At 49.4% G+C, this 27,434-nt stretch overlaps 1 protein-coding gene across 2 annotated transcripts in view; it reads right to left on the reverse strand.

Moving 5' to 3' along the window:
• Nucleotides 1-11,746: 11,746 nt before the first annotated feature.
• NOS1 (nitric oxide synthase 1) overlaps nucleotides 11,747-27,434 on the reverse strand; it is a 152,602-nt gene continuing 136,914 nt past the window's right edge. For both annotated transcript variants that reach the window (XM_037738918.1, XM_037738917.1), the window contains 7 exons: nucleotides 24,122-24,332; nucleotides 23,358-23,445; nucleotides 21,650-21,771; nucleotides 19,784-19,932; nucleotides 17,111-17,305; nucleotides 15,373-15,491; nucleotides 11,747-12,607 (listed from right to left, as the gene is read on the reverse strand). In XM_037738918.1, coding sequence (XP_037594846.1) covers nucleotides 12,592-12,607; nucleotides 15,373-15,491; nucleotides 17,111-17,305; nucleotides 19,784-19,932; nucleotides 21,650-21,771; nucleotides 23,358-23,445; nucleotides 24,122-24,332 — 900 coding nt within the window. In that variant the 3' untranslated portion in view covers nucleotides 11,747-12,591. The remainder of the gene's footprint in view (nucleotides 12,608-15,372; nucleotides 15,492-17,110; nucleotides 17,306-19,783; nucleotides 19,933-21,649; nucleotides 21,772-23,357; nucleotides 23,446-24,121; nucleotides 24,333-27,434) is intronic.

Below are 27,434 nucleotides of genomic sequence, written 5' to 3' on the forward strand. Positions count from 1 at the left end.
TTTTGTATTTTTAGTAGATATGGGTTTCACCATGTTGGCCAAGCTGGCCTCGAACTCCTGACCTCAGGTGATCCACCTGCCTCAGTCTCCCGATGTGATAGGATCTCAAGCGTGAGCCACCATACCTGGCCTTAGCTTTCCTTTTTCTTTGCCTTATCCTTTCTTTTTTTTTTTGAGATAGGATCTTGCTCTTTTGTCCAGGCTGGGGTGCAGTGGTGTAACCAGGGCTCACTGTAGCCTCAAACTCCTGGGCCCAAGGGATCCTCCTACCTCAGTCTCCCAAGTAGCTGGGACTACAGGCATGAGCCACAATGCCTAGCTAATACACAAGCTTTCTTCAACTACTCTATCGAACTACTATAACCTAGTGGCTTCAGACCATGCAATGTTATTATTTTACAGGTCTGCATGTCAGAAGTCCCCGGTGGCTCTTTCAGGGCTCACATTGGAGTGTTTGGCAGAGCTGTGTTCCCTCTGGAAGCTCTAGATGGACATCTGGTCACTGTCTTTTCAGCCTGTAGAGGCCATTGGCATTCCCTGGCTTACAGCTACAACTTTCCAACCTCTGCAGCAATAATGCAGTATGCCAGGGAGATTTTTGTGGCTGTTTGTTACTCAGCATTAGTGTGGCAAGAGCTGACTGGTACACAGAGGCAGACAGGACATACGTACAGACATGTACACAGACGACTATCACTAAGCAACGCTTCCTGGGTGTAAAGTGGTTGGTACAGACAAGCAGCATAGTCAGACGCTAGAGGCAGGCACCCACAAAGGGGCTGTTTGAATCAAACCCTCAGCAATAGAAATGGCATCAACAGAAATAAGAGAGGAAGGTAGGTCCTGGCAGGAGGGAGTGGCAGAGGCAAAGGCCCCATGGGAAGGAAAAGAAAAGCTGTGTTTAGAGCCACTGGGGTGAATCCGCCCAGAAAGGTAGTCTCGGGTGGAGCCGAGGAAGGGAAGCTGAAAAGGGCCGCTTGTGATCACAGCATGCGCTGACTGTTGGCCAGAGGGGCTGGCCCTTCCTCCTCTGATTCCTAGTGGCCCGGAATGACTGAGTAACAGCATGACAGGATGAGAGAGCTGTTTTAGGAAGGGCAATCTGAGGGCAGCGTGTGCTTTCCAAGGAAGGCAGTGCCACCAGCCTGGAGGAAAGAGGAACAGGTGTCTCTTTCCCATAGATTTTGCCGGCAGCTTTCTGCTAATAACAGCATTTCCATTAGAGACTCTTTCAAAAACGTTCAAGACTAAACAGATTCGGTGACTCACTGCATCATGTTTAATTAATGCCACGGATCTACACTTTGAGTTTATTGCATGTCTCTGAGGCTTTCTCAAACTCGTTTTTTTTATTTTGAGGTGGAGTGCCGCTCTGTGGCTGGAGTGCAATGGTATGATCTTGGCTCACAGCAACCTCTACCTCCTGGGCAAAAGGAATTCTCCTGCCTCAGCCTCCGGAATAGCTGGGACTGCAGATACACACCATCACGCCCAGCTTATTTTTGTATTTTTAGCAGAGACGAGTTTTCGCCATGTTGGCCAGGCTGGTCTCAAACTCCTGACCTCAAGTGATCCGCCTGCCTCAGCCTCCCAAAGTGCTGAGATTATAGGTGTGAGCCACCAAGCCCAACCAGCTTTCTCAAACTTAATTGTTGCTTTACCCGATAGTTCCTTTCTTCATGAGAAAAGGAATTGAAGGAGAGAGGAGGAAAGTAGAGAAGATCCACCCTGAAAATCTAAAAATTCTTGGTCACAGTAAATTAGCAACGGGCCAAGAGAGTGAGGTTTCCCTTGCCAGCTCTGGGCTCCAGCAGGGAAAACCTAGAGGCAGAAAGGTCAGGAGATCACTCACCTCTGTACCCTACCCCTGAGTCTAGTCATACAAAGACATTTGAGGGTTTAAAAAAAAAAATCACTTTACCTGGCCGGGTAAGGTGGCTCGTGCCTGTAATCCCAAAACTTTGGGAGGCTGAGGTGGGCGGATCACCTGAGATCAGGAGTTTGAGATCAGCCTGGCCAGTATGGCGAAAAGCCACCTTTACTAAAAGTACAAAAATTACCGGGCATGGTGGCAGGCATCTGTGATCCCAGCTACTCAGGAGGCTGAGGCAGAAGAATTGCTTGAACCTGGGATGCGGAGGTTGCAGTGAGCCGAGATCTCACCACTGCACTCCAGCCTGGGTGACAGAGTGAGAGTCCACCTAAAAATAAATAAATAAAATAAATAAATAAATAAATAATCACTTTACTAATTACTCAGGTCTCAACTCTTCTGCTGTTTGATTAACTTAACCTCATTTTCCTCTAGAGGCCATCACTAAAGTGATTTCCTTGTAGGGATGTACATCAAACTCTATATTGATTCACCTGATTGTAAATACTTTGCCTGCTTTTGATTTCCTGGAAATCCTGCCGAGGGTACAATAAACAAATCAACACATGTTGACTCTGTAACGGACTGTGAAGCCCATGTTCTATGGTCATTTGTAGTGACTCAAAAGTATTTTTATACCCCACCCCCACCACTGTTTCACACTTGCTTCTCTTTCTGATTTGTACTTGGGAAGGTTCTGTTTTGGTGTAGACTTCGGTTTTTTAAATGGTTGCCAGGAAACAGAAGCCATTTGGCGGGGAAGCATACAATGTTAAATTGTCCTTGGCTGCCTCTGGGGTGGAGCCTGTTGAAACTCTAGTGTGTCTAAGTCATGCCGAGATCTGGTTAGACATGAAGATATCTGAGCCTTTTCCTAGACAGGTCAGGGAGATTCCCAGGCACTGGCTTTTTAAAGGAGAGATCCCGGCTGGGCTTGGGGGCTCACACCTGTAATCCCAGCACTTTGGGAGGCTGAGGCGGGCACATCACCTGAGGTCAGGAGTTCAAGGCCAGCTTGTCCAACATGGTGAAACCCCGTCTCTACTAAAACTACAAAAATTGGCTGGGTATGATGGTGTGGGTTTGTAATCCCAGCCACTCGAGAGGCTGAGGCAGGAGAATTGCTTGAACCTTGGAGGGGGAGGTTGCAGTGAGCCGAGATTACGACACTGCACTCCAGCCTGGGTGACAGCAAGACTCCATCCCAAGAGAAAAAAAAAGGAGAGATCTCTGTAACTGCAGGTGGTTTGAGGAGGCCTGAGAAACTCAGCACTAAAGTATCAAATACTTTCAAGATGGGCTGTGAGAACTTTGAGAAGTTTTGTGTCTTCTAGAAGACACAAAAGCTGAGAAAATTGGAAGACACCAGAGTTGGGGCCATATTTTATCTACCTATTCTACTCCATTCCATTCCACCATGTCTTGTCATAAGCACGTTGCAGGTATTAACCCATGCAACCCTATCACAAACCAATGGCACAGAAACACTCATAGCCTATTTTACAGTGAAGAAATGGAAGTAGAGAAAGGTTGGGCAACTTATTCAAAGCTGCACGGTTAGAAAGCGAAGGAGCTGAGATTTGAACTAAGACCAGTCTGGGTGTCTTAGCAACGGCATGCGGTGCTGGATAGGAAGGCAGTTTCTTGGGTTGACAAAGCCTCATCCCCCACGACAAACGCAACCGCTAGTTTCTTCCTTTATGGTCACAAATGTGTCAGGCATTTGACATCAGTGAGTCTTCATCTACTTTTTTTCTTCCCAAGAAGGAGTTAAGCTCTTGTCACCCAGGCTGGAGTGCAATGGCGCTGTCTTCGCTCACTGCAACCTCTGCCTCCTGGGTTCAAGAGATTCTTCTGCCTCAGCCTCCTGAGTAGCTGGGATTACAGGCACCACCACCACGCCCAGCTAATTCTTGTATTTTTAGTAAAGATGGGTTTTCACCACGTTGGCCAGGCTGGTCTCGAACTCCTGACCTCATGCGATCTGCCCGCCTCAGCCTCCCAAAGTTTTGGGATTACAGGCATGGGCAACCATGTCCAGCCTCTTCATCTATTCTTTTACTGCTTTTAAGGTCTGTTGCTTTTGGAACTGGGGCTGAAACCAGCCAGGAATTAGGTTTTAGGGTCCTCAGGGAGGAGGACTCTGAATGGAAGAGGGCTGAGGGTGAGGGTCCCACTGTTTCTCTGGGGCTCTGGTGATGGATGCCGCTGTCCTGGAGGCAAGGGGGTGTTGAGGAGGAGCGCAGAGAGGAAGCTCAGCTGCCACACCCAGATCTGCATCAGGAATCAGGACCGAGTCCCCTGGCTGCTGAGAGCAGCCCCTTGGGGGTGGCTTCTGCTGGTGACAGTTGCCTGACTCAAGACGGTCTGATGTAGGGGTCTAAAATCCCGCCTTCTAGTCCCAAATGGGGACACCTCTGAAAGGTCACCTTTAGAATGCCCTGCAGGGCTGGCTGAAGGCTCTGTTGAGACTTGCGGCAGCTCAAGCTTTGTCTCTGACCAGAGAGGCCGCCTTCCCTCCCCTCCTCTCCTCCTGCCCTTCCCTTCTGCATCCTCTTTCCCCACCTTTTCTGTCTTCTTCCCTCACCTTTCTTCTCCTCTCCCTCTTTTCCTCTCTTCTTTCTTTCCCTCCTCTCTGCTCCCTCTCCTCCCCTCCTCTACTCTCTCACCTCTTCCCTTCTTTTCCCTCCCTCCCCTCCCCCTCCTGCTCCTTCCCTGGTCTTTCTTCTCCCTCTCCCAGTCACTTCCTCTCTCACCTCCCCTTTTCTTCCTTCCCCTCCCCTCCTTTCCCTTACCCCTCTCCTCCCCTCCTTTCCCCTCCCCTCTTTTCCCCTTTCCTCTCCTCCCTCCCTGCCCTCTCCTCCCCTCCCCCTCCTCCCCAAGAGCAGTCCCTTGACAGCTTCCTGCCAACTCCATCTAAGAACAGGCTTCTGGGCACCCAACCCAGGACAGCAGGCCAAGGTGTGAGAAACTCCAAGCCAATCCAACAGAAGACAGCAGCCAGCCAAGTTGAATCCACTTTTTAATATTGTAACCATAATGCAAACAAGCATAATAGGCTTTTGTTGAATCCCATAAAATTGGAAGATGAGAACTATACAGAAGAAGAGCATGCGGCGAACACAGCCTGGACAACCTCGCAAAGAGCGTGGGGCGGGCGTCAGTCCTTCGAGGAAGGTGCTGGGGCACAGGGACACTTGGCAGAGATTAGCAGCATTGAGAGCTCGAGGTAGGGGGGACGGCCGAGTTTCTGACAGCGTGCGTGAGTGTGTGTGTGTGTGTGTTGAGATGCGACCAAGTCTGCCCACCTCCCCAGCTTCCCAAACCCGGAATGGACACTGCAACGTGGAATGCCCGGCACCTCTCTTTGGGCCTTCTGGAAAACCACTGCTGAGCCAGGAGTGTGAGTCTTAACAATCGCAACGACACAACACAACAAAAACAGTGGCAGCAGAGTGCACGACACGGGAGGGGACCGAGACCCAGCTTGAGAGCACTGGACCTCATTGGGTCTTAATCAGAACTAACACCAAGGACATAACATCTTATCAGAATGGACGGCCATCCTCTGTTCTGGCATGGGAGGGCATTTTTTTTTTTTTTTTTTTTTCGGCACGGGGTCTCATTCTGTCACCAGGCTGGAGTGCAGTGACGCAATCTCGGCTCACTGCAACCTCTGTCTCCTGGGTTTAAGCGATTAGCCTGCCTCAGCCTCCCAAGTAGCTGGGATTACAGGCGCTCACCACCATGCCCAGCTAATTTTTGTATTTTTAGTAGAGACGTGGTTTTGCCATGTTGGCTAGGCTGGTCTCAAACTCCTGGCCTCAAGTGATCCACCTGTTCAGCTTCTCAAAGTGCTGGGATTACAGGCGTGAGCCACCATACCCGGCCTGGGAGGGGTTTTTGAAAGCATACTGCCCTCCCTATGCCCTGGCCCCCGATATCCTCAAATCTCAGTTTGCCAGTAGATAAAGGAAACAGCCACTGCGCTAAGCCAAGTTTCTGCTGCTCGCTCCAGGAACTCTGTAATGAGAAGTCCTGGGGAAGCCAGCAGAGCTTCTCTGGCCCCTGAAGTCCAAGAGAGGGGGTGTTGCCCCCAGGGGACATTGGGCAATGTCTGATGACATATTTGATTGTCACCATTGGGAGGACATTGCTACGGGCATCTAGTGGGTGGAGGCCAGGAATGCTGCTCAGCTTCCTACAGCGCCCACAACGGCCCCCACAAAAACAATTATCCAGCCCCAAAGGCCAGTGGTGCTGAGGTTGACAGACCCTGTGCTAGAGTCTCCTAGAACTTTGGAGTCAAATCTGGGCACTTTGATGTCCTGGAGTCATTTTCTAAAAGACTATAGGATGCAGTGCATTGAGGCAGATCTGTTCCTGCCTTCAGGGCCATCTCATTGGTAATGGACTGTGTTTTGGAACAGACAGGCATAGTTCCGCTTGACCAGAACTGTTTGGATATTCCAGAACAAAACGAACTCATAAACATACTAAGGCATACTGACATTTGACCACCTCCCTCGCACGTAGCTTTGATAAGTATTAATAGGAAACAGACTCTCAACAGATGCTGCTTGTCATGGGTGAAATTGTACCTGGGTCCTTACATTTGGGGAGGGGCAGCTTTTCTTCTGGGGTCCTTTTGCCACAAGGCAGAGGTTGGCAGTGGGCCAAGGATAGGGGGTATGAGATAAAGGGCAGAGGACGGGCCAGGTTGGCCCCAAAAGGTCAAATCCCTGTTCGTGGGGAATATCTCTGTTGAGTCCCTAGGAGGCAGGCTCCTTCCCTCTGTCTTTCAGACCTGTGTTTCCTCAATCTCAGCTCCTGGTCTTTTTAATTTTTCTTAGAGACAGGGTCTCGCTCTGTTACCCAGGCTGGAGTGCAGTGGTGCAATCCTAGCTCACTGTGGCCTCGAACTCCTGGGATCAAGTGATCTTCCTGCCTCAGCCTCCCAAGTAGCTGGGACTACAGGAGCGGCCACCATGCCCAGTTCATTTTTTTTTTTTTAAAGTTTTTTTTATAGCAATGGGATTTTGCTATGTTGCCCAGGCTGGTCTCAAACTCCTGGTCTCAAGTGATCCTCCCATTTTAGCCTCCCATAAAGTGCTGAGATTATAGGCATGAGCCACCATGCCTGGCCTAATTTTTGAGCTAAAGAGGACATTTGGATGCAGGCGACTTTAGGAAGTTTGGGAACAGCCAGAGAGTAGGAATAGGTTATAAAGGAAGCCTAGTGAGAGTTCCTCCCTCCTTGTTACTTCCTGGCCAGCTCAGACTACCTTCCTGAAACAGACAGAAGGCTTTGAGGACATGGCGGCCACAGTGGCATGCTGGGTATCTGGGGCAGTGGAGGGAAATATACAAGGAAACATGGCTGACTTAAAACACAGGCTATAAGTCCATGGATTTCCTAATGGCATGAATGAAAAGGCTGCATTAGGCACTGGTGCTGCAGGAGTGAAGGGATCAGGCATGTGGGTTGCTTATCCTGTTAAGACCATTTGCCCCATGAGCTAGGTCAGAAGACCTCTCACTTGGTTTGAGGTTAGGGCAAAATCTGACCTCTTTCGAAGTCCAAAGCAGGCAGCTGCTGAAAGCGTGTTTGTCCAGAAGATTCCGTGTTCCTAGCCAATGTCTACTGGCTGGGGGTCAGTTTTCCTTCTGGGCATCTAGGCATGGCTGGACTTGAGAAGGATTCACTCCCTTGACTCCAGAGAAGCTGGCTATCACATCAGCACTGAAAAGTCATCTTTTCCCTGAGCCTGTTCTTCAGAGACCTCTCTCTCAGCTAGGGGCAAAGTGTTTTGTTTTGTTTTATTTTAAGATGGAGTTTTGCTCTGTTGCCCAGGCTGGAGTGCAGTGGTACAATCTTGGCTCACTGTAGCTTCTACCTCCTGGGCTCAAGCGATCCTCCTGCCTCAGCCTCCCAAGTAGCTGGGACTACAGGTACATGCCTGGTTAATTTTTGTACTTTCTTAGTAGAGTCGGGGTTTCACCATGTTGGCTAGGCTTACCTCAACTGATACGCCCACCTCGGCCTCCCAAAGCGCTGGGATTATAGACATGAGCTACCATGCCCAGCATGCAAGATATTTTAATTTCTCCTTTGTTTTCACCCTCCACAATGGATGGGGGGCCAGGTAGGCTGACTTAGTTCCTGGAGTCTCTTTATCATTACATCTGCCTCTTCCCTCACTCAAGCCTTGGTTGCAGCAATAACCCCCAACAGCTCAACGGACCGTGCTCTACACTGTGGCCAGAACTTTCTTTTTCAAGCATAACTCCAATAGCCTTAATGTCCTCTTTTGAAAAACACTCTTAGGAACTCCCGGTTGCCTACTGAATAAAGTCTAAATTTCTTGTAATGCCACTCACCTCTCCCCACTGTCTGGTCCCAGCCTACCTTTCCTCGTCCTCCTCAGTCTTCCAAAGCCAGCTCCAATTTATCTTACATGCTCCTCGTCCATGCCTTTCCTCTCACTCTTCCCAATTCCTGGCCAACTCTTATCTTCCAGAAGCTACCAGTGAAATCCTACCCATTTCTTAAACCCTGGAAATTTATGTCAATTCTGGTGTCTCTCTTCATCAGATCCTAACCTTTGGTTGAGTGCGGTGGTTCATGCCTGCAATCCCAGAACTTTGGGAGGCTGAGGTACATGGATTATTTGAGGTCAGGAGTTTGAGAGCAGCCTGGCCAACATGGTGAAATCCCGCCTCTACTAATAATACAAAAATTAGCCAGGCATGGTGGTGGACACCTGTAATCCCAGCTACTCAGGTGGCTGAGGCGGGAGAATTGCTTGAACCTGGAAGGTGGAGATTGCAGTGAGCTGAGATTGCACCACTGTACTCCAGCCTGGGTAACAGAGCAAGACTCTGTCTCAAAAAAAAAAAAAAAAAAAAAAAAAAAAAAAGGATTCTAACCTTCTACAAGAGAGGAACTGTGTTTTACTTATCTCTACACACTCCCTGATGCCTTCCAAACATTGGAGAAGGAAGACGTGTTATAAGTCAAGTGAAAAATTAAAATGCAGTAACTTCTGAACCAGGTGCTATACTGGGCATTTCGTGGGCATTGTCTCACTCAATCCACCTTGTTATACAGATGGGTATGTAGACTTTAAAAGGTCAAGGGAGCAACCCACAGCCATTTACACCAACAGGGGCGGAATTCGGATTTGCACTCAGGTCAGCTCCCAAAATTCCATTTTGATGGGTCTGAAGCATACCCCCGCAAAAGAGAGACAGCTGGCTATCTCACTTCAGGGAAACCAAAGGAAGCCCTCTCTCCTCCCCAGGAGTTTAACTATCGTCCCTCTGCTCGTTCATGACACAAGGTGTGGGAACTGGATTCACAGTGATGGCAGGTGGGCATGATGTTCCTATGCTCCTATTTCAGGAGATGTCTCATTCCTCCCGGCCAAACTCACTTTTGTGAAACGGGGTTGGAGCTGCTACAGGCCAGTTCAAGGGAAAGAGGGAAATAAATGGGACATAACTTGAATAACCCCCAAATACTGAGTCAGCCCTGTTTTGCTCATCCATTGCTTAATACTATTTTGCAGTTATTGTTGGCTACGAGGCCGGGATGAAAAGCCACCACGAGAGGGCAGTATTTCTCCACCCTGGAGCTGAGCTGAACTTTAAATCTGGACTCCACTCTGGTCCTTGATAGTTGACTCAATAGAAAGGGGCTTTCGGTAGGAATTCCGGCAAATGAAAGAAACACATCAGATCACTCTCCTGCCTTCTATCCTGGAGTTGCGAAGCAGCTTGTATTGGGGATTGAAAGGTGTTTACTTAAAAAAAAAATCTTTCTGGAGAAGAAAGATGAATTGTGGTTATATAATCATTTCTTTGGATTCCTTGACTAAACAAGACAATGTTTCCATCTGTCTGCTACTAGAAGGGCAGGAATATGCAGAAAGGAGGTGCCTGGCACATGGTAACCTCTTCTAAGTATTTATTCCCTGATGGAGAAACATTCCTGCATAAAGCTTGACTTGGAGTGGGAAGCACTGATCAGTTTCTGTTTGATGGGGATTGGATACAGCAGTTTCCTTCCCTGGGAAATTGGGGAAGCATCTCCAAACGTATAAAGGACTGGAAACTTCTCCCTTTGGGAGAAGAGCTATTAGGAGCTGGAATTGGGTTTTCAGGAAAGGAGTTTATTTTACTAATTTTTTTTGAGATGGAGTCCCACTCTCTTGCCCAGGCTGGAGTGCAATGGCGCGATCTCATCTCACTGTAAACTCTGCCTCCTGGGTTCAAACGATTCTCCTGCCTCAGCCTCCCTAAAAGCTAGGATTACAGGCACATACCCCTACACCCAGCAACTTTTGTATTTTTAGTAGAGACGGGGTTTCACCATGTTGGCCAGGCTGGTCTCGAACTCCTGACCTCAGGTGACCTGCCTGTCTCAGCCTCCCAAAGTGCTGGGATTACAGGCGTGAGCCACTGTGCCCTGCAGGAAAGAAGTTTAGAGTGGGTTTCCCTTCAGGATAGAAAGGGTGAGTGTGGGATGCTGAGTGTTTGTTCTTTATATCTGTGGAAGACTGAGCAGGGGAAATTGGGATTAAAGGAAGGCAGGGGAAATTACAGCTGGAACGAAGTCAAACTCCATGTGCCAGGAACGGGACAGCAGTGGGGGCTGCCAGGGATAGAGAAAGGTGAGACATAGATTGCCTTTTCACTTTAGCAGTCTCCTAGGTCGGGCCCTTTGGGGTCTTGCTGCCCCCATTGTAAAGCCCTTTCAAAAAGCCCAGCGCACTTCCTCTTTAGCAGGGACCCACACTAACACCAAGATATGTCCACACATAGTACATAAAAGAGATGTGATTTTCTGTACGGAACACAACAAACAGGGTAGAACTGACACAACATCCCCTTTGCATCCTTGGGGACCCTGTAGTCTGGGGGGCCACTAGCATTTCTTGGCTTTTTCTGGGCACCACCTGACATTAATTTGTAGCATTTAAGTATAGAAAGGGATTCCTTCCCAGCATTCACACTGAGAGAGTAAATTCAGCAGGTTGCCTGTTAGGGAGAAATTGCACCGGCCCCAATTCCTACCGAAGACTTGGCTGCCCATTTTTTGATCTGAGTTGAGGGTAATTTATTTGTCAAAATTACTTTAACAGGTTTAAAGCTTTGGAGATCAAGTGCAGAGGGCAATAAGCCCAGGGCCACGTTCTTCCCACCCCGAGTTGTGGTTCCTATGGAAGAAGCCACATGGGACCTCACTACTGCGTCTCTCTTCAACCTCATGCACTTTAACCAGCGTGTTATTACATCCCCAAGGGTAAAGCAGCAAGCCCCCTTTGGGGGAATAACAAAATAACAATCATATCGTTGCTTGATATTGTTTCCAGTCACCAAAGCTTTAACATTTAATCCATTTATATTCTTTTCGGAGATGGAGTTTCACTCTTGTTGCCTAGGCTGGAGTGCAATGGCACCGTCTTGGCTCACTGCAACCTCCGCCTCCCAAGTTCAAGCGATTCTCCTGCCTCAGCCTCCTGAGTAGCTGAGATTACAGGCATGCGTCATCACACCCAGCTAATTTTTGTATTTTTAGTAGAGACGGGGTTTTACCATGTTGGTCAGGCTGGTCTCGAACTCCTGACCTCAGGTGATCCACCCGTCTCAGCCTCCCAAAGTGCTAGGATTATAGGCGTGAACCACCGTATCTGGCCTATCCATTCATATTCTTTAGATTCATGTAAAATTATGACTAGGAAAAACACAGGACAAGTGACTCATCCGAAGTCACCCAGTGGCAAAGCAGGAAGATCCAGGCTTCTTTGAACAATATAACTTCCGGGTCCCTTGGAAGGTATTGCTGGAGGATGGGGGAGTCAATGGATGTGGCCAAATCAAGTGATTCTGGTGGGATGGGTGGGTTTGGGGAGGGGACTCGCCCAATCCATTAGATGGGTTCACGTCACATGAGGGCTCCGCTCGCTGGTCTCAGACTCTAAATGCATCAAATTCTGGGGCTGTCCCTTTCATTGGGAGACAGCCCCCTTAATCAATTTCCTACTCCTCCCTCCACGCCCTGAACCCTTTCTAACCAGAACAATTACGGGTCTTCCACATGTTTCAGGTACATGGGCGTGGACCCTTAATTATGGACACTCGAGGGATTAATATGGGCCAGGGACATGTTTCTTGACATCGAGGGTCTTCAGTGAAAGAGGTGGAGATCTAAGGTTGACATACTTGTGCAAGGAAGAGAACGGACGGACCTGGCCCATCACACACACGCATACACACGCACGACCAAAAATGTCATCATAAAAAAGGCGAAGTGGGGACTTTTGTGGCTGAGGGACTGGCTCAGAGAGCTTGTGCCTAGTTCCTGCAGCCTTTCCAGGGGAACCCCAGAGAAAAAAACCCCCACAGCGACGGCCATGTTCCAGTGGTTTCATGCACCCGCTAGTTGCCCTTGTCAGCAAGAGAGGGGGCAGGAACAGAGTTTTGTAAGAGCCACTGCAGATTAGAAAAGCATTGCATCACAGCAGGAAAACTCAAGAAGTCAACCCAGGAGGGCCGAGGAAACCACTGAGGGGAGAGAACCCCAACGAAGGAAACCAGGGCACAGTGACAAGGACGGGAGGCAGAGCAAGGGCCACGCGGGGTCCCAGAGGAAAGGTTCAGCAGTGTCAGTCTGCGCTTACAAAACCTGCAGCCAGCTGGGCAAGAGGGTCCAGTTAGGAGCTGAAAACCCTGTGGGAGGAGAGGTTGGAGGGGAGTTAGTGCCGCAGGGGTGAGGCTGCTGTGTTTCCTCTGAGCGCCCCAGGGAAAATTACCCATGCTCTGGGCTCAGGGGCTTCGTCTCTCTCTCTCTCTTTTTTTTTTTTTTTGAGATAGAGTCTTGCCCTGTCGCCCAGGTTGGAGTGCAGTGGCGCCATCCTGGCTCACTGCAACCTCCACCTCTCACAGAACCTCAGCAAGGTTGAAGCGATTCTCCTGCCTTAGCCTCCCAAGTAGCTGGGATAACAGGTGTCCATCACCATGCCTGGCTACTTTTTGTATTTTTAGTAGAGACAGGGGTTTCACAATGTTGGCCAGGCTGGTCTCAAACTCCTGATCTCAGATGATCTATCTGCCTCAGCCTCCCAAAGTGCTGGAATTACAGGCTTGAGCCCCTGCACTGGCCTGTCTCTTTCATTTATTCCGTAGCCCTAGCGTCTTGGACAGGACCTGGCACCTAGCAGGGGCTTGTTTTGAAAGAATGAATGAATGAATGCTCACAAAGACAACTGGCCAGAAGAGAAACATTTAAAAGGGTATTTTTTTTTCTTTGAGACTGAGTCTCACTCTGTCACCCAGGCTGAAGTGTAATGGTGTGATCAAGCAATTCTTGTGCCTCAGCCTCCTGAATAGCTGGGATTACAGGCACATGCTACCATGCCTGGTTAATTTTTGTGTTTTCAGTAGAGACAGGGTTTTGCCACATTGCCCAAGCTGGTCTTGAACTCCCAGGCCAAATGATCCACCCCCCTTGGCCTCCCAAAGTGCTGATTACAGGTGTGTCACTGTACCTGGCCAAAAAGGCTTTTTTTTTTTTTTTTTTTTTTTTAGACAGGGTCTTGCTCTGTTGCCTAGGCTGGGGTGCAGTGGTGCAATCATGGCTCATGTAGCCTTGACCTCCCTGGGCTGAGGCCATCCTCCTGCTTCAGCCTCCCAAGTAGTGGGGACCATGGGCACATGCCATCGTGCCCTGCTAATGTTTAAATTATTTGTAGAGACAGGGTCTCCCTACATTGCCCAGGCTGATCTTGAACTCTTGGGCTCAAGCGATTCACCCACCTCAGCTTCTCAAAGTGCTGGGAGGATAGGCGTGAGCCACCACATCTGGCCTTAAAGGCTTTTGACAACTCAGGGAGTTGTGACCTTAAAGGCAATGATGTGAGTCTTCTGGCCACAACAGTATGTTTTTGAGACTGCTGTGTCATTGTAAGGAGAAAACAAACAAGATGCCAAATTTAGGAAATGAGTGTATGCCTTGTGCTACTGAAAAAAGAGACAGCTGAATCTCCACCTCATTTAAAGTAAAGGGTGTACAGGGGTGGTTTCCAGGTGTCCTGTGGCAGGGACTGGGGCAGGAAGCATCGGGAAGCGGGATTACAATCAAGGTTGCTGTGCCTTGGAATTCAAGTTCATGAGATGCAGTCCCAGTCTCCTGGTGCCTCAGCCTGTTTTCAGCAATTTCTAGAGGTTCAGTGAAATTGTCAAAATCATATGAATTGTAACTTGCGTTGATGAGAAAGCCCCAGCCATTTAGGGGGTGAGGAAGCCAGTGGAAAGGACACAAAAACTCAGTGCCAGACCTCTATACAACTCCAGGGGTGAGCCCGTTCTTCTCCCCACTTTCCTAAATGAGCAGGGTTCAAACACTTTTGTAGAAGAAACCCTGGCCCTAAATCTGATGCTAAACCCCAATAGGTAAAAAACAAACAAACAAGAAAGATTTTTCTGATAGAAATGTCACAGATCTGGCTGGGTGTGGTGGCTCACACCTATAATTCCAGCACTTTGGGAGGCCAAGGCAAGCAGATCACTTGAGGTCAGGAGTCCGAGACCGGCCTGGCCAACATGGTGAAACCGCGTCTCTACTAAAAATACAAAAATTGGCCAGGTGTGGTGGTGCCTGTAGTCCCAGCTACTCAGGAGGCTGAGGCACGAGAATCCTTTGAGCCCGGGAGGTGGAGGCTGCAGTGAGCTGAGAATCCTTTGAGCCCGGGAAGGGGAGGGTGCAGTGAGCTGAGACTGTGTTACTGCACTCCAGCTTGGATGACAGAGCAGGACTATGTCTCAAAAAAAAAAAAAAAGATACAACTTCCCGGATGCAAGAGCCATCATTCCATTAGGGAGTGCCCCAGACAGAAGGTGGCACCCAAAGCAGGGGTTCCCTCCCACACTGGATGGGCCTCAGGATTCTCCTGGAAAATTCGTTGAAATGCAAACTGCTGGCTGTGTGTGGTGGTTCATGCCTGTAATCCCAGTACTTTGGGAGGCCAAGGTGGGCTTATCATGAGGTCAGGAGATGTAGACTATCCTCGCTAACACAGTGAAACCCTGTCTCTACTAAAAATATAAAAATCTGGCCAGACGTGGTGGCTTACACCTGTAGTCCCAGCTACTCGGAAGGCTGAGGCAGGAAAATCGCTTGAACCCGGGAGGCGGAGGTTGCAGTGAGCCGAGATCATGCCACTGCACTCTAGCTTGGGTGACAGAGCAAGACTCCGTCTCAAAAATAAAAGAAAAAAAGAAAAGAAAGAAAAATGCAAACTGCTGCATCCTAACTCCTGAGTTTCAGATCCAGCAGGTCTGGGGCGGCCTGGTAATTTGCATTTTGAACACATCCTAGATGGTGCTGATGCTGCTGTTTTGAGGACCCCATCATGGGAAAGCCAGACATCCCTGCCCGTTAGGACCTAGAAGAGAGGGCTCTTCCCGCCCCTCGCCCAGGGATGAAGCCAGCTTACTCGTCGGTATCTTTTTTGCTCTCTTCAATGAAGGCAATGGACTCAGATCTAAGGCGGTTGGTCACTTCGTACGTGCGCAGGGTGACTCCGAAAATATCCTCATGGTACCGGTTGTCATCCTGGAAGACAGAAACATCCAGAAAACAGCTCTCCAATGGCAGACAAGGGCTTGGAGAGGGGGCAGACTCGCCTGACGCGTGGAATGGAAGATACCTAAGGAAGATGATTCCTAGACAGATGAGGCTGAAGCCAGTGTCCCCGAGCTACCTTTGATCTCTAAGACTCTGCTCAGCAAAATTGTCCTCTGGGACACGGGGCAGCTGTTCTCTGGGAAGTAGCCCAGTTGGCAAAGAGCATTTAGGTTGCCATCTGGAAACACTGCTGCTGTTCGCTGGATTCTCAGGTGAAAAGGGGCGACGAGGTCAGATGGAAACCTCACCATTTCCCGCTTTCCTCCCTCCAACCTGCTTCTGCAAGTTCAGGTCTGGGCAAGGCTGGGTTTAGTACGAAATGCCACAGCCTAGGAGACCACAAGAAAGGGGAGGAAAGAACCAGTGGCCGCTTAGCACTCAGGGAACTCCCCACAGCTGCCCACTGTGGAGACGCCTGAGACATGCATGAGTTTCTCTGGAGATGAGCATCTCTGTTCAGCGTTGCCCAGAAAGAAGCACAGAAACACAATAACCTCCCCTGGAGTCTCAAAAAACGACGCAAGGGCCAACTGACTTGTGACATCTGAGAATTTACCAAGCTATGGGAGCTCCTTTGGCGGGCAGTCAATATTCTCAAAGGCCAGTGTCTCTGAGGATCAAACTTTGAGGATCAAACAACGGGAAAGTGCATCTTGATGCTGAGGAAGGGCAGTGGTTGGGAGTGTGTGTCTGGCAAGCCGGGCATAATCATGCACAAGGTTCCAGCCTCCGTTAGTCCAGAAGATTTTGAAGAAAGTCACTCATCTGTAGAGTGGGTTTGTTTTCAGTTGGGGTACTTTTTTTTTTTTTTTTTTTTCGAGATGGAGTTTCACTCTCATCACCCAGGCTGGGGGGCAACGGTGCCATCTTGGTTCACTGCAACCTCTGCCTCCCGGGTTCAAGCGATTCTCCTGCCTGAGCCTCCCAAGTAGCTGGGACTACAGGTGCCTGCCACCATGTTCGGCTAATTTTTGCATTTTTAGAAGAGACGGGGTTTCACCATGTTAGTCAGGCTGGTCTTGAACTCCTGACCTCAGGTGATCTGCCTGACTTGGCTTCCCACAGTGCTGGGATTACAGGCATGAGCCACCACACCCATCTGGGTGAGTTTTTAACTCTTATGCAAAATCCTGGGGAATCTATAAAAGTGTCTCTTGAGGGTCACACTAAAGAGACTGAGTAGATAGAGGGTTCCATAGCTCTCCTCAGATCTCTTTGTGCAGTGCTCAACCTGCACAACTGCACAGGGCAGAGCTGCAGCTGCCGGGGCAAGAGAAGTTGAGTTAGAATGGTTTCTGTGTAGCTACCCAGAGGTCCACTCACTCGTTATTTTCACGTACCACAGCCTCCAGTCATATTTACTACACCTGCCTGCATGCCCAGCCATCCTTCTACTTTCCCTGTCGTTGTTTGGGACCACCTATATCCTCTACCCTGAGTGGCAAGTGCAATGAATGGCAGCAGGGATATCATCATGACTCCCCTCAGCATCAAGACAGGATAGTGGATTTGGGAAAAGGGACCTGGGACACCAGCCTCTCACGCACCCTCATCCGGCTGATGAACACGCCGGCATCCTCCGCCGAGAGCTTCCCCTGCTGGGTCATGATGCGCTGGATGGCTTTGAGGACATCAGCGGCCATGGTGACGTCCCCACAGACGTAAATGTGGCCCCCTTGCTCCTTCAGGGCTCGGTACACCGACTCTGCCAGCTGCTCCTGCAGGATGTCCTGCACGTACTTCTGCAGGGAGCAGAGGGCAGTGAGAAGGGGCTGGGCTGTGTAATGTGTCCGCCATCGCCCACGTCCCCCTGGGAAGCAGAGCCTTTTTCAGGGCCTTGTGAGCAGGTGGGATCTTTTGTGAGCTGATCCCAGGGAACAAGAATGAGGGACTGGGAAGAGTGAGATAGGGAAGGTGGGAAAGCCAGTTGTAGGGTGCAGGAATGCATTGTTCCACTCTTTGGACAACTGAAGCTCAGCTCTGCCCAGGACCCTCCAGGGAGCTATACAGACTGCTTCCCAGAGTCACCCCCTGCAGGGGGGAAAGGCGGGGAGCACCCACTACCCACTCCTCTCTCCTGGTGGCCAGTGGTCAACAGGTGTTAACACCTGCACACTTCCAGGTGTGCGGCTGGTTACTGCAGGCATCCTATGCTAGGGTGCCGGGGAAGCCCTGGGCAGAATGCAAAGATGCAGGTGAGGGGAGGAGCCACCAGCTTCCACTTCTGCAAAGCCGGCTGCTGTAACGGCATCAAGAAGAAAAAGCGGGTAAGTGGGTGTGAGGTGGGCGCAGAGTTTGTCTAGTGCAGCTCTAGGGAACTGGTTGGCTCAGGACGTCTTTAACTCCTCCAGGAAACTCCCCCTGTGAAGCTGATACTCAGCTGGAACATGCAGGCGTGGCTGTAGAGACTCTTAAGACTGACGTACTCCCACCCCAGTTGTCAAATAGACACTGTCTGGACTCTCTGAGTGCTCCCCTCCACCTCAGATATCCTGGCTCCTTCCCTGGGACCCCCGGAACTCCCCAAGATCCAAGGGGAGCTTTAGTCCTGTGGCCCATGTCCATTCTGATTGGTACTGCCTCTTATGGGCTATGATGTTTATTTGTTTATCTTTATTATTTTATTTTATTTTTGAGACAGAGCCTCGCTTGTTGCCCAGGCTGGAGTGCAGTGGCATGATCTTAGCTCACTGCAACCTCTGCCTCCCGGGTTCAAGCCATCCTCCTATCTTAGCCTCCTGAGTAGCTGGGACTACAGGCATGCACCACCATACCTGGCTAATTTTTTTGTATTTTTAGTAAAGATGGGATTTCACATGTTGGCCAGGCTGGTCTCAAACTCCTGGCCTCAAGTGATCCACCCATGTTGGCTTCCCAAAGTGCTGGGACTACAAGCATCCACCACGATGCCCAGCTAATTTTTATATTTTTATTAGAGATTGGATTTCACCATATTGGCTAGGCTGGTCTCAAACTCCTGACCTCAGATGATCTGCCCACCTTGGCCACTCAAAGTGCTGAGATTACAGGTTTGAGCCACTACACCCAGCTTAAATTTATTTTTTTAAATTTGTTTTTAAATATTTAAAATTTTTTTTCTAATTATTTATTTTTTAGAGACAGAGTCTTGGTCTGCTGCCCAGGCTGGAGTGCAGTGGCGTGATCACAGCTCACTGCAGCCTGGACCTCCCAGGCTCAAGCTGCTCTCCCCCTTGCTTCCCAGACGGCTGGGACCACAGTCCCAACTGCCGACGGGTATGTATGGGGTTCCACGGCACCATGCCCAGCTAACTTAAAAATCTGTTTTGTAGAGATGGAGTCTCAGTATGTTGCCCAGGCTGGTCTTAAACTCCCAGATTCAAGTGATCCTCCCGTGTCAGCCTACCAAAGTGCTGGGATTCCAGATGTGAGTTACAGCGCCCGGCCAAACATTTTCATTATGGTAAAATACATCATGTAACATTTACCATTGTAACCACTTTAAAGCGTACAATTCAGTGGCATTAAGTACCCTTCTCAGTGTTGAGGGATCATCACTCTCTGGTTCTAGAAGTTTTCCCTTTACCCCAGATGGAAACCACATACCCATCGGCAGTCACCCCATTCTCCCCACCCTCAGCCCCGGCAACCACGAATCTACTCTCTGTCTCTGTGGATTTGCCTATTCCGGATATTACATATAAGTTGAATCTTATAATATAGGCTGTTAAATATTTTATTTTATTATATATACATTTCTGAGTTGGAGTCTCGCTGTGTCACCCAGGCTGGAGTGCCGTGGTACAATCTTAACTCACTGGAACCTCCTTCTCCCAGGTTCGAGCGATTCTCCTGCTTCAGCCTACCAAGTAGCTCGAACTACAGGTGTGCACCACCACGCCTGGCTGATTTTTGCATTTTTAGTAGAGATGGGGTTTCACCATGTTGGCCAGGCTGGTCTCAAACTCCTGACCTCAAGTGATCCACCCACCTTGGCCTCCCAAAATGTTGGGATTACAGGCGTGAGCCGCTGTGCTCAGCCTGTTAAATATTTTACATAGGTATTTTCCCTACTCATGCTTTCTGAAGCACAGAGCAATTCACAGAGGGGAGATCAGGAAGCTCGAGAATGAGGGTGAGAGGTTTCTGAGTGGGGTGTGGAAGTGTGTACACACATGAGTGTGTACCAGTGTGCATGTGTGTTGGGCTGGGCGGGGGGCTGTGAACGGGCTGGGGGTTACCTTTGGTTTGTCTGGCTCCCTGGAGTAGGCGGTGTACAGCTCTCTGAAGACCCCCTTGTTCTTGGCCTGCAGGGTCTCTTCCTTGTAGATATGATCTATCTTGGATTGCCGGCACCCGAAGACCAGGACCATGGGGCAGGGGTTCATTCCTGGGGACCAGGAAGACCTCATGTCACCGGTGGCTCTCTGCCTGAAGTGTGGGGTGGCTGAGGTGCCAGGGATGGGGTGCTGGGAACTTAGTGTGCGCCATGCAGACAGAGGCTCACGAACACTGGGGCAGGCAGATGTATGCATGCACACACATGTAACGTACACAGCTCCTCACATGCACGCACACGCACACACTGAGGAAGGAGGTGAAGTGTGTTCAGACTTTGGTGAACCTCCCTCCCAGCTCTCAATCCTTCCTTCTGCTCCTTGACTACTTAGGCACTCCCTCCATCAGGTAGTAGAGCCCAGACTCTGGAGCTAGACAGCCTGGGTTGAAATCTCAGCTCTATGATGAACAACTTACTCAATTTTCTTTTTCTTTTTTTTTCTCTTCCTTTCTTTTTTAAGACAGAGTCTCACTCTGTCATCAGGCTGGAGTTCAGTGGTGTGATATTGGCTCACTGCAACCTCCACCTCCCAGGTTCAAGTGATTCTTCTGCCTCAGCCTCCCAAGTAACTGAGATTATAGATGTGCGCCACCACGTCTGGCTAATTTTGTATTTTTAGCAGAGACAGGGTTTCACCATATTGGCCAGGCTGGTCTTGAACTCCTGACCTCAACTAATCCACCTGCCTCAGCCTTCCAAAATGCTGGGAATACAGGCGTGAGCCTCTGTGCCCAGCCACAACGTACTCAACTTTTTTTTTTTTTTTTTGAGACAGAGTCTCTCTCTGTCACCTAGACTGGAGTGCAATGGTGCGATCTCGACTCACTGCAACCTCCGCCTCCCAGGTTCAAGCGATTCTCCCGCCTCAGCCTCCCAAATAGCTGGGGTTACAGGCATCTGCCACTATGCCTGGCTAAGTTTTTGTATTTTTAGTAGAGACGGGGTTTCACCATGTTGGCGAGGCTGGTCTGAAACTCCTGACCTCATGATCTGCCCGCCTTGGCCTCCCAAAGTGCTGGGATTACAGGCATGAACCACCAACCTACTCAACTTTCTAAGCCTCTGCTTCCCTATTTGCAAAATGGAAATAACAGGGCTGTTGGAAGAAATGAATGTGAAACATTACAACCCTGCCTGGTACCTGGCAAGTGCTTTATAAATGTTAGCTATTCCACTGGAATGACGGTTCCATGGGGCAAGTTTTTACTGACTGATTGATATTTTGTAATCATTCCTCAAATCAATGTAAAGGTTTCCTTTTCTATTTTAGTTATTTTTCTGTCTTATTCACTGCTATGCCCCAGGGCCTCTTATAGTGTTTGGCACTTATTAGGTGCTCAATAAATCCTTGTTTAATGCATGCCACAATTTGGGTTTCTTTCCCTCTGTCTCCTTCCAAAGCTGTTTTGCTATGTGTTTCACATAGCACTTGCTCTTGAATAACAGTCTTTGCAATAGTTATATAAGCATAGCCATTTGATAAGGGCTAATGACTATCTTTTCCAGGATACTGAATTTTTTTTGAAGGGATCACATCTTAACAATCAAAGAAATGTCCTCTGGGGATGGAATTTCAGGCCCTGGGACAGGCTGTTTGGATGACACCATGAACTTCACCTGTGGGTCAGGTTGATGCTACATGCCTGCCTTTTCTGAGGCAGTGAGGCCAAGGAGAGACACCTTCACTGCTCTCCAGGGCTGCTGAGACACAGCTGGGCCTCCCCAGGTCTGGGGGTGGGAACCCAGTGGCCGCCGGACTGTAACCCACCTTTGTGTTGGATATCGAATTGCCGCTGTTGCCAGAAGCTTCGGAAAGGGGCAATGCCAGTGCCCGGTCCAACAAGGATGCAGGGGACTTGGGGGTTCCGGGGCAGGTGGAAGCTGGGTGCTCTGGGCAAGGAAGAGGGGGTCAGAAGTCTTGCAGGGCTCAAATCCGATCAAGAACAATTGAATCTTAGGTAGACCAGGTGGCCATCTTCGGCAGATATACAATGAGACTTACGGCTCTTCAGCCGGGGCCAGGTACCCCTTTCCAGGGTGGGAGTCTCACCAATTAGGGGAGTTCCAAAAATGGGGGGTCCCCAGGGTCTGGCTATTCCTCCACGCCCCAAGTTGTCTCACTGCTGAGCTCAGCAAATTCAACCCAGAGTTTATCTACATTAGCACTGTTGTCACTTGGGGGGGACACTCCTTTGTCATAGCACTGTCCTTGCATTGTAGATGTTGCATTGAGCAACATCCCTGGCTTCCACCCACTAGATGCCAAGAGCACACATGAGTTGTGACACCCAAAATGTCTTCATGCATTGTCAAATGTCCCTGGGTGGCAGGTGCGGGGTGGTGCAAAAATCACTCTGATTTGAGAGTCACTTTCCTTCTCTCCTCTTCCCTTCCCCTCCCCTCCCCTTCTCTCCCTCTTTTTTTTTTTGCTGTTCCCTCCCCCCATCCCTCCTCTTTTTTTGACGGAGACTTGCTCTCTCATCCAGGCTACAGTGTAGTGGCATGATCTTGGCTCTCCGCAACCTCCGCCTCTCAGGTTCAAGTGATTCTCCTGCCTCGGCCTCCCAAGTAGCCAGAATTACAGATGCGTGCCACCATGCCTGGCTACTTTTTTTGTATTTTAGTAGAGATGGAGTTTCGTCATGTTGGCCAGGCTGGTCTTGAACTCTTGACCTCAACTGATTTGTCTGCCTTGGCCTCCAAAAGTGCTGGGATTACAGGCCTGAGCCACTGCACCCAGCCCAGAGCCACTGATTTAATCAACCATGAGATCTTTAAATCAAGCAGTCACAGACTTCAGTGCATAAAAGGATCACCTGGAGATGTTCAAGGTGCAGATTCCTGGACCATGCAGTACATCTGTGCTCAGGACTCTATGCTTGAAACACCCCAGAGGACTCTGATATCAATGGTATTTAGATCATTATCAGCGATATTGTGAACATTCTAACCTCAACGGTTGAGAAAAATGATTGGCCAAAGCCACTCTTCAGGTAGAGAAGTTAATGATCAATAAAACAGGTTAGGTATAACAGGTCTAGGCTCAGCTATAGCCTTTAAAACTGAGTTTCAGGGGAAAAGCTCCAATTAATGGGGGTGATTAGATTTTTCCTGTCTCTAGGAAACTGGGACTGATTGGGACTGACCAGTAGAATTTGGCCAGAATTTCCACTAGCCCATAAAGTCCATGATGGTGGAGACTCTATTTGCCGGGTTTTCCACGATAGCTCCAGCATCTGGCCCAGTACATAAATGTGTGTTGCATTGACTTGACATTGACCAGAGGACTTGCCTAGCTCGCTGTGCTAGTCTCATCTCGTTTTTGTAACAACTAAAAGAGACGTGGGACATTGATCTTCCTCCTGTCTCACCCAGCCATCTCTCCAGAACCCTTCAGACTGGCCCACCTACCCCAACTTGCAACATCAATGTGGAGATTTGAGATGATCGCTCATTTTTCTCCACTTCTTACTCACCCCCTCACGAAACAGGGGACCACTTCGTCAGCCTGTATCCGGTTGAGCCAGGAGGAGCACACGCCGTGGTGAATTGGTCCTTCTCCATCTAGCAGAATAACCAAGGCAGTCAGGGTCACCCACTGCTCCCAAGCACAGCCTCCCCTCTCCCTCCCTCCAATGCAGAATGCTCGCAGGCCCAGTGCCAAGTTTATCCTTTGGAATTCCTCCCCAGGATCCCTCCTTCTGAAGGGGAAGAGGAAGTGGCATAGCTGGGGTGACTTCGTGCCTGTGCAACCGGCCGGGGCTCTACTGGGTAGGGGTGGGTCGGATTCACATCTTTCCCTATTGAAGGGTGCTTTTGGTGTCTTGCTGGCATCCTGGGATTCAGGGCTGTTTTGGGCACTGTGCATTTTAATTGCTTTATCTCGGAGGAAAAATACAGGGCAGAGCTTGGGTTATCTGACTTACAACCAGCAGGGCATGATACAGCAGAGTGCTCTCCCAGGGAATGAGCAATGGTGGCTTGTTCTAGTTGCTGCTCTGGGGATAAGAGGGGGCACCATTGCAAATACCCATCTTGCCTCTTTCCTAATTCTGCTCAGGCTTGGCTCTGCCCCAGGGGACAGTTCACCTGCTGTTTCTTCCCCCCGTTTTCTGGTCTTGTGGGTGAGTGTCTTCCCAGGGATCTGGGATTTAGCCTGCAGGCAGTGGTTGGGGGAGCCCTCCAGAGGCCCCTTGGGAGAAAATGCAGAGGAGGCAGCTCTCCCAGTAACTCTGCCCACCTCGGGTGCGGTAGGAAACGATGGCCACAGTGAGGTGCACTTCATCCGGGTACATGTCTGGGGAGGAGCTGATGGAATAGTAGCGGGGCTGCAGCAGGGACAGCTGGGTCAGGAGCAGGGTGGCCGGCATCTGGATGGACGGGAACTCCTCCAGCACCTCCACGATGGTGGGGTTCTTGCCCCATTTCCATTCCTCGTACTCCTGCAAACCCTGTGCCAAGGCGAGGGAAAGACAAACTTGAACCCAGCTGCTATGTATTTCCCATGAGGACCTCAGGGGATCCAGGAAGAAGGCAAAATAAAAGTTGACAGGTGCGGTGGCTCATGCTTGTAATCCCAGTGCTTTGGGAGGCCGAGGAGAGAGGATCACTTGAGGCTAGGAGTTCAAGGCCAGCCTGGGAAACATAGTAAGACTCTGTCTCTGCAAAAGTTAAGAAAAATTAGTTGGATGTGGTGGTGGATGCCTGCAGTACCCCAGTTACTTGCGAGGCTGAGGGGGGAGGCCTGCTTGAGTTCAGGTGCTTGAGGCTGCAGCGAGCCATGATTGTGCCACTGCACTCCAGCCTGGGTGACAGAGTGAGACCCTGTTAGAAGAAAGAAACATAAAGAAAGAGAGAAAGAGAGAGAGAGGGAGGGAGGGAAGGAAGTGAAAGAGAAAGAGGAAGGAAGGAAGGAAGAAGGGAAAGAGAAAGAAAGAAAAAGAAACAAGAAAAGCAAGCAGGCAATAATAGTTAACACTTGAACAGAAATTATTCTATGTCACATTTTAATTCTCATAAGGACCTTATGAAATAGGTATTACTATTTTCCAGTTTTATAGATGAGTCTTAAACTAGGTGGTGATGCTGAGTGAAACTGACCCTTACTCTAGACAGTGCGTCCTCAGAATCTGTGTTCCGAGTTACTACACACTCCTGAAGTCAAGAGAGACGCACTATGGAAGGGAGTCATGACTCATGCGGGGAGTGGTAGGCATCCATTGCAGACATTGTGATTTGCTGGTTGCAGAGTCTAGAGATGCGTCTTTGGAGAGCTTGGGTCATGTTCATGATGGCGAACAGCAGCCCCGGAAAATCATGTTGGGGTGTGTGGAGGACCATGTTTGGGGACACGTTGACAGCAAAGCCCAGCTGTAACCAGGCAACAGAGGAACACTCTGGAGCTCTGGAGTTATTTTTCCTTAATCTCAGAAGATGCCCTAGGCAGTCTCTTATTGCTGGCACAGAAGGCTCAGTTTCTGAGACCAGGGTGGGAGTACACGGTATAACAGAGCTTTTTCCCATGTTCCTAAAGACTGTCCTGGCCGTATTTTGCAGGAGCAAAATGGACCAAGAACCCTGGCCTCGCAACTCTGAAACTGACATCACCTGAAACTGACATCCATCACCCTGTTGGTACCACGCTGGCTTCCCACAGGCTGCTTCCTGCCAATGACCAAGCACAAGAGGCCCCAGGACTCCTCCAGGACCTTGCTGGGCCTTCCTTAAGCTGCACTGCAGTCTAGAACATTCCTGTCCAACCTTTCTTCCTTTTTCTTTGCATGGGGTTACATTTGTTTTGAGGTCTGATGGTTCTTCCAGCCTTATCTGATCCCGTTTTCATTTTCTGTCACGCAGGCGTTTCCCCTAATAAAAATCCTTGCTCATTTAATCCTATCTTGAAATCTGTATTTTTTGGAAGAAATGAACTAATATATATGGGTTATATCAAATTCTACTATTGATTGATTGATTGACATGGGGTCTTGCTCTTTCATTCAGGCTGGAGTACAGCTGCAAGCTCATGATTTATTGCAGCCTTGAACTACTGGGCTCAAGTGATCCTCCCACTTCAGCCTCCTGAGTAGGTGAGACTACAGGCATGTGCATTGACACCCAGCTAATTTAATTTTTTTTGTAGAGATGGGGTCTCTCTATATTGCCCAGGTTGGTTCCAAACTCCTGGCCTCCAGCAATCTTCCCATCTCCACCTCCCAGAGTGCTGGGATTACAGGCACAAGCCACTGTGCAAAAAACCTACTTTAAATAAGTTAAAAACGGTGCAGCCTAATAAGGTACCAACAGTGCAATCTATGGTCTTTCGTCCTATTGGCCACCCTCCTCCATTAATTAAAAGTTGTAAGTCAAAATTATACTTGCAGGTAGTCTAAAAAGTTAAATAACTTTGCAAAGCTTATGATTAAAAATAATGGTCTCCTGTTCTACCTCCGCCATCTGCTTCCAACTCCCCAGAGGTAACTACTGACAGCTCTTTTTTTTTTTGAGACGGAGTTTCACTCTTGTTACCCAGGCTGGAGTGCAATGGCGCAATCTCGGCTCACCGCAACCTCCGCCTCCTGGGTTCAGGCAATTCTCCTCCCTCAGCCTCCTGAGTAGCTGGGATTACAGGCACGCACCACCATGCCCAGCTAATTTTTTGTATTTTTAGTAGAGACGGGGTTTCACCATGTTGACCAGGATGGTCTCGATCTCTTGACCTCGTGATCCACCCGCCTCGGCCTCCCAAAGTGCTGGGATTACAGGCTTGAGCCACCGCGCCCGGCCTACTTACAGCTCTTTAAGTGTTCCTTCTGGTATTTATTTTCATGTTTCTAAATATTATGCACTCACTAATGAGCCTCTTCCTTGCTGCCCACCATTCAATCCCCCCTCCTGGATGGCAGAAGAAAGCTAAGCCACCCTGTGCTGGGGGCTTGCTTATTCGAAAGGACCCTCCACACTGGGAGGAGTGTAGGTGGTTCTCCTGGGTAGAATTCTTACTGAGCAAGGCTTTACAGTGGGCTGGGGCAGGTGAGCCCGGGGTTTCTTTTTTTTTTTTTCTTCCTGAGACAGAGTTTGGCTCTTGTTGCATAGGCTAGAGTGCAATGGTGTGATCTCAGCTCACTGCAATCTCCGCCTCCTGGGTTCAAGTGATTCTCCTGCCTCAGGCTCCCGAGTAGCTGGGATTACAGGCATGCGCCATCATTCCCTGGCTAATTTTGTATTTTTAGTAGAGATGGGGTTTCACCATGTTGGCCAGGATGGTCTCCAACTCCTGACCGCAGGTGATCCACCTGCCTTGGCCTCCCAAAATGCTGAGATTACAGGCATGAGCCACTGCGCCTGGTCTTGAGCCCAGGGTTTCTAAGCAAGGGTGGTAGAGGCTAGTTTGGTTCATTTTACAATCAGAGAACTCTGATCTGCAGTGGTCCCACCTGCAGCTCCTCTGAATTGGCAAAAGCTCATCATTTGCAGCCACATGGATGGAACCGGAGGACATCGTGTTAAGTGAAAGAAGAGAGGCACAATAAGACAACTTTTGCCTTGTTCTCATT

Source organism: Cebus imitator, unplaced genomic scaffold, assembly GCF_001604975.1.
Source record: "Cebus imitator isolate Cc_AM_T3 unplaced genomic scaffold, Cebus_imitator-1.0 Scaffold59, whole genome shotgun sequence".
NCBI lineage: Eukaryota > Metazoa > Chordata > Mammalia > Primates > Cebidae > Cebus > Cebus imitator.